At 36.3% G+C, this 6,457-nt stretch overlaps 2 protein-coding genes across 2 annotated transcripts in view; one reads left to right on the top strand and one right to left on the bottom strand.

The window, feature by feature from the left end:
• The window catches only part of LOC118340435 (activator of 90 kDa heat shock protein ATPase homolog 1-like), a 6,704-nt gene extending 4,042 nt beyond the window's left edge, over positions 1 to 2,662 (top strand). The window contains exons 7-8 of the mRNA XM_035678398.1: positions 2,329 to 2,429; positions 2,509 to 2,662. Coding sequence (XP_035534291.1) covers positions 2,329 to 2,429; positions 2,509 to 2,662 — 255 coding nt within the window. The remainder of the gene's footprint in view (positions 1 to 2,328; positions 2,430 to 2,508) is intronic.
• A 2,110-nt stretch (positions 2,663 to 4,772) lies between these two features.
• LOC118340703 (BTB/POZ domain-containing protein 6-B-like) overlaps positions 4,773 to 6,457 on the bottom strand; it is a 1,913-nt gene continuing 228 nt past the window's right edge. Inside the window, exons 2-4 of the mRNA XM_035678819.1 lie at positions 5,546 to 5,819; positions 5,039 to 5,129; positions 4,773 to 4,916 (exon numbers count right to left, since the gene is read on the bottom strand). Of these exons, the coding sequence (XP_035534712.1) occupies positions 4,794 to 4,916; positions 5,039 to 5,129; positions 5,546 to 5,754 (423 nt within the window). The 5' untranslated portion in view covers positions 5,755 to 5,819 and the 3' untranslated portion in view covers positions 4,773 to 4,793. The remainder of the gene's footprint in view (positions 4,917 to 5,038; positions 5,130 to 5,545; positions 5,820 to 6,457) is intronic.

Here is a 6,457-nt window from a genome sequence, read left to right as displayed (position 1 = left end):
GGGGAGAGATGTAGCCACCAGGGGAGAGTAGAAGAGAAGAAGAAAGAAGTCTTATAACTGCATCAGCCACCAGGGGGAGATAGAGAAAAAGAAGAAGAGAAGAGTCTATACTGCATCAAGCACCAGGGGAGAGAGAGAGAGAGAGAGAAGTCTACCATGCAGTCAGCATCCAGGGGGAGAGAGAGAAGAGAGAGAGAGTCTAACTGCAGTCCCAGCCACCAGGGGGAGATAGAGAGAGAGAGAGTCTATACTGACAGTCATCACCAGGGGGAGAGAGAGAGAGAGAGAGAGTATTACTGCAGTCAGCCACCCAGGGGGAGAAGAGAGAGGACGAGAGAGGAGAGTCATATTTAACCTGTGTGTGTTTATTGTGGTTTCCATAAGAACATGGATACAGAGTTTGTTTTGGAGTTGTGGAGGGAGGAGGGAGCCTGGAACCATGGCAACAGGTGACGACAGCGTGGAGGAAGACGAGATGGACTTCATAGACAGCTACTGCTGACCCGGTGGAGTGGATTCTTTCATCTCCTCTTCCAAGCTCTGAGACTCCGCCCCCCCCCATCAGTCACACCTCCTCCACAAATAGGTGTGTGTGTGTGGTCTGTGTGTGTGTGTGTGTGGTGTGTGTGTGTGTCTGTGTGTCTTGTTGGTGTTGGTCTGGTTGTCTGTGTGTGTGTGTGTGTGTGTTCTGTTGTCTGTTGTGTGTGGTGTGTCTGTGTCTGTGTTGTGTGTGTGTGTGTGTGTGTGTCTGTTCTGTTGTGTGTCTGTTGGTGTCTGTGTGTGTGTGTGTGTGTGTGTGTGTGGTGTGTGTGTGTGTTCTGTGTCTGTGTGTGTCTTGTGTGTCTGTGTGTTGTTGTGTTGTGTGTGGTGTTTGTGTTCGTGTGTGGTGTCTGGTGTGTGTGTGTGTGTTGTTGTCTGTGTGTCTGTGTGTGTGTCTGTGTGTGTTTGTTGGTCTGTGTTGTGTGGTGTCTGGTGTGGTGTGTGTGTTGTGTGTGTGTGTGTGTCTGTGTGTGTGCTGTGTGTGTGTGTCTGTGTGTGTGTGTGTGTGTGTGTCTGTGTGTTGTTTGTGTGTGTGTGTCTGTGTGTCAGTGTGTGTTCTGTGTGTTGTGTCTGTGTGTGGTGTGTGTGTGGTGTCTGTGTGTGTGTTTGGTGGTGCTGTTCTGTGTGTCTGTGTTGTCCTGTGTGTGTCAGTGTGGTTTGTTGTGTCAGTGTGTGTGTGTGTGCACAAACATTTAAACGTTGGTTTCTTCCTCCTCAGATTCTGCTCCCTCTTCACATGAAAATCGCTCCTCCTCTGTGATGCCTCCTCCTATCTCTCAACTCCTCCCCCCGCTTCCCAGCCAACAATCCACAACACTGAAATGGCTCAGCTCGCCCTCTCCTAGAATAGGGGACAAAATTCTTCTCCCAAGCGCCACCGGGGGGAATTCAGGGAGGGCCACAGCCCATTTACCCTCCTCAACAACACAACAGGTACAACAAAACACTGAGACACACACATACCTTGAAAGATAGTAACACACAGTCTGGTTACTCCATTTTGTTTGTAGTTTCTTTGAACCAATACATAATTAATAATATATAATATAATAATTAATAATAAATAATAAAATAATATATATATATATATATATATAATAAATATATATTTATATATAATATTTATATATATAATATATATGATATATATATATATATTTAATATATATAATATTTTATATATATTATATATTATATATTTATATATATATATAAATATTTATATATATATTATTATTTATATATATATATATATAATAATATATATTTATATTAGTATTTATATATTAATATATAAATATATATAATAAAATATATAATAATATATATATTTATATAATATAGTATTTAATATATAAATATATATATAAATAATATATATAATGAATATATATATTTATATATATATATTTTATATATATTATATATATATAATATTATATAAATATATATATTTATATATATATATTTATATATAAAATATATATATATATTATATAAATATAATAATATGATATAGATAGTATATATTTATATATAATATATGATATAGTATATATATAAATTATAATAATATATATATTTATATATTTTTTATATATATAATATATATCTAATTATTAAATTATAATGTATTATATATTCTAAATTAATGTAAATATCAGAAAACAGGAAGTTATCTATAAAGTTATTATTCAGGCTTTGAATTGTCCACTGTGATGTCCACTGTGATGTCACTGTGACGTCACTGTGACGTCACCTGTGATGTCACTGTGATGTCACCTACAGGGTTCCCGGTGCAGACGGGTGGTGAACCAGGCGCCCCCCTGCTGCTCCAACCTTGCAGCCCCGGTCCGAAACGGTTCAGCCGGCTCCACTCTGATCCAGTGGTAGGTCTCCCATCAATCAATAATCAATAACTCTGGTTATGATCCACCGACCTGACCGCCGCTGTTCCTGTCCCCGCAGCCCCGACGTTGGGTCAGCTGGTCCGGCCCGGTGTGGCCGTGTCCCGGTCCTCCCCCAGGGGCCAGGCGGTCCAGACCTAGGACACCCCAGCCCCTGTCCAGAGGAGCGCCGCTGCTGGCTCCCTTGCCGCCATGCAGTTACCCGCATACGCTGACCATCCGCACCAGCACGCCAGGACCCGGGTCCAGGACATACACCACGTCCTGATCAGATTGATTATTGATTGATATATTGGAATTTGATTGATATATAGTGATATATTGATTTATTGATTTACTGATTTATTGGTTGATTGATGATATATTGATTAATAATATTGATTGACTTATTGATTGATTGATATAAATTTACTGATTTATTGGTTGATTGATTATATATTGATAAATATATATTGATTGATTGATTTATTGATTGGTCTGTTGTTGTTGTTTTTTTCCCAGTTAACCTGCAGAATGACCCAGGTGGGCGGAGCCAAACTCCTGAGAAGCTGGCAGCTTTCTCCCGCCCTTCCTCGGGCTGGCCAATGGCGTCACGAAATCCCTCCGTTCAGCAGCAGTAACGACAATACTGATATTGATTGATTGATATTAATATAAATTGATATTGATATGTGATACTGATTATAAACCTGATATTGATTGATTGATATTGATAGTGATAAGTGATATTAATACCTGATATTGATTGATTGATTTGATATTAATACTGAATTTGATATTGATAGTGGATACTATATTAAACTGATTTTGATATTGATATTAATCTGATATTAATACTGATATTAATACTGATATTTGATACTTATATTAATACTGATATTGATATTGATATTAAATACTGATAATTAATAGCTGATATTGATACTGATATTGATATTAAAATACTGATATTGATATTGATATTAATACTGATTTTGATATTATATTCAACTGACTGATATTAATACTGATATTGGATACTGATATTGATTATTGATAGTGATACTGATATTAATCTGAATTGATACTGATATCTAATACTGATTATTGATACTGATATTGATACTGATATTGATATTAATACTGATATTAAATAGTGATAACTGATATTGATATAATACTGATTTTGATATTGATATAATACTGATTTTGATATTGATATTAAATACCTGTATTGATATCTGATATTGATATTAATACTGATTTTTGATATTTATATTAATACTGATATTGATATTTATATTGAATACTGATATTGATATTGATATTAATACTGATATTAAATATTGATATTGATACTGAATATTGATTATTGATACTGAATTTTTGATATTGATACTGATTTTTTGATATTGATATTAATACTGTATTGATACTGATTTGATATTAATACTGATATTAATATGATATTGATAATTATTTGATATTGATATTATACTGATTTTTGATATTGATATTAATACCTGATATTGATACTGATATTGATATTAATAGTGATATTATATTGATATTGATATTTTTATTAATTACTGATATTGATACTGATATTGTATTAATACTGATTTGATATTTATTATTTAATACTGATATTATATTGATTAATACTGATATTATATTGATATTATACTGATATTATATTGATATTGATACTGGATATTGATATTAAATACTGATATTAATATGATATTGATATTAATACCTGATATTAAGTACTGATATTGATACTGATACTGGAATATTAATACTGATATTAATACTTGATATTAATACTGATATTTGATATTGAATAACTGATATTTGATATTGATACGATATTGATATTAAATACTGATATTGATACTGATATTGATACCGCCTCTCTACCTGCCAGTTTGAGGGTTGGTTTGGAGCTTCACTCTCGAACTGGTTCTCCCACTATAACGGGTCTGGAGTGCGTTGTGGGCAGCTAGCTGTTAGCACATAGATGTAACATTGACTTAGCTAAGCTAACATTAGCCAAGCTAGCATAGCTCACGCCAACGTTAACTTTGATGTTATGTTTGAGGTCAGATAAATTAGTAGCTATGCTAGCTTGGCTAATGTTAGCTGACCAACAGCTAGCTAGTAAGCCAGCTAGTGTAACCTTGGTAACCACAGCTAATGTTGAAGTCGTATATAGTGACATAATGATGTGGTTCTCTAGCCTGTGGAAAAGCAAACCAGTTCCAAGTTCCAAACCAACTCTGAACCAGATCTTGAACCAGACCAGAGCTGGCACTAGTGTCTGTTGTCAGATCAACTGGATATGAACTGGTCTCAGGACTCGACTTACTTTAACAGAATCAGGAATGCAGCTGGCTCTACATCAGGGATGTGGATCTCAGATTGTCCCTCAGCCAGATCTCCATAGAACATGGCCCCAAAGACAGAGCTGCCCACGGCCAGGACGTACTGCAACACAGAGAGAGACAGCCAATCAGAGGCCTTAACCACAGAGGACACAAAGAGGAAACACAGGTCCGTTGAAGGTGTAATTAGAGACCCTGGTTCAGTGTTGGTCCAGGTCTTTGTACCTTATGAGCAGGAATTCTCTGAGTGTCTCCTGGAGGGCCGACGATGAAGTGAACATCAGCCATCTGCTCATTGTTGAACATCAGAGCATTTCTGCAGTAAAACAAACAAAAAACTGCATCAGAAGGTTTTTAATGACTGAAACTATATTTCATTGTATTGCATTCATCAGTAATTCATTAATTATCAGATGAACACTGCGTGTGTTTTTCATTATCAGAAACTGTAAACCAGTAAAATAGTGTCCCTCCCTCATAAATACATAAATACATTTGTCTCCAGAGAGTCAAACTTCACTGCTAACAAACAGAAACGCTTTCTGAACGTCTCTGTGGGAGAAATGTGGAGCTACTGTTGATGTCCAGTGAGATCAGACTCTCCTGTAGTTTAATGAGAACCTGAACACAGGACAGACTGACTGACTGACTGTGTGGTTCATTACAGAAGGGACATTACGGACACACGGCGGGTGTCCCTGCCGTCCAATCAGAGCAGAGTATTGTGCTGACCTCTCTCTCAGTGTGGGCTGTGCTTCCTGCCAGCCGTCTCTCTCCTCTCTCTCGTTGTTGTTGATGTTCGGTTGAACGCCCACTCCGTTGTCGTCGCCGTCATTGTAGTTACTGGCCGTTGGCTCCGGTTCACTCGGCTGGATGAAACTTTTCTTCACCTCCACCTCGTTACTGTGAGGGAGGCTGGTGGAGAAAAGTTCAGCCGCCATCTCCTCTTCCTCCTCGTGGTCACAGAGCCGGCGAGGTCACAACCTCAAAGCATGATGACTGCTTCCTGTCAGAGATTAATTTGATTCTAATCAGTCAGACTAGAGATCAGTCATAGATGATTATTATTATTATTATTATTATTATTATTATTAATATTATTGTTAGGGTACCAGTTACTGTTCTGGTCTCATTGTGTTCACTCCGTGATCGGTTTCACTTAAAAAAATAACATTTTATAAAAATGTCTTGTAAATAAATCAATGTTTTATTTTAAATGTATTTCTAAAATCACCTATAGATATATTATTTATTATTAATGTGCCGCAATAATGTTTGTGAGTTAAAATATCTTCATAATCATGTGTGATTGGTTAATGTCAGACTTTAATATTTAATATTACTAAATGTCCCTCTGGATGAATAATTATCTATAGATCGGTAGAATTAATGTAAGCAGACTGTTTTCTGATTTAACCTGCAGCCATCCTCCATCAATACATTCATATCCACAGTTCAATAATCAATAAGTTCAGTCTAACAGGCCGTTAATGTTACAGTCTGTTATTATTATTATTATTATTATTATTATTACAGCGTCTACTACCATTAAATCTCACTTAAATCCGTCATGCAGCGCGGTCAGCAGACAGACAGTCAGACAGACGGTGTCGGTTGTCGGTGAGTCTGTACCTGTGTGAGTCT

The sequence above is a fragment of the Morone saxatilis genome, unplaced genomic scaffold, assembly GCF_004916995.1.
Source record: "Morone saxatilis isolate NCDOM2014 unplaced genomic scaffold, NCSU_SB_2.0 Contig7, whole genome shotgun sequence".
NCBI classification, from domain to species: Eukaryota; Metazoa; Chordata; class Actinopteri; family Moronidae; genus Morone; species Morone saxatilis.
The sequence above is the reverse complement of the archived record's forward strand: the minus strand, read 5'-3'. Positions and strand labels throughout refer to the sequence as shown.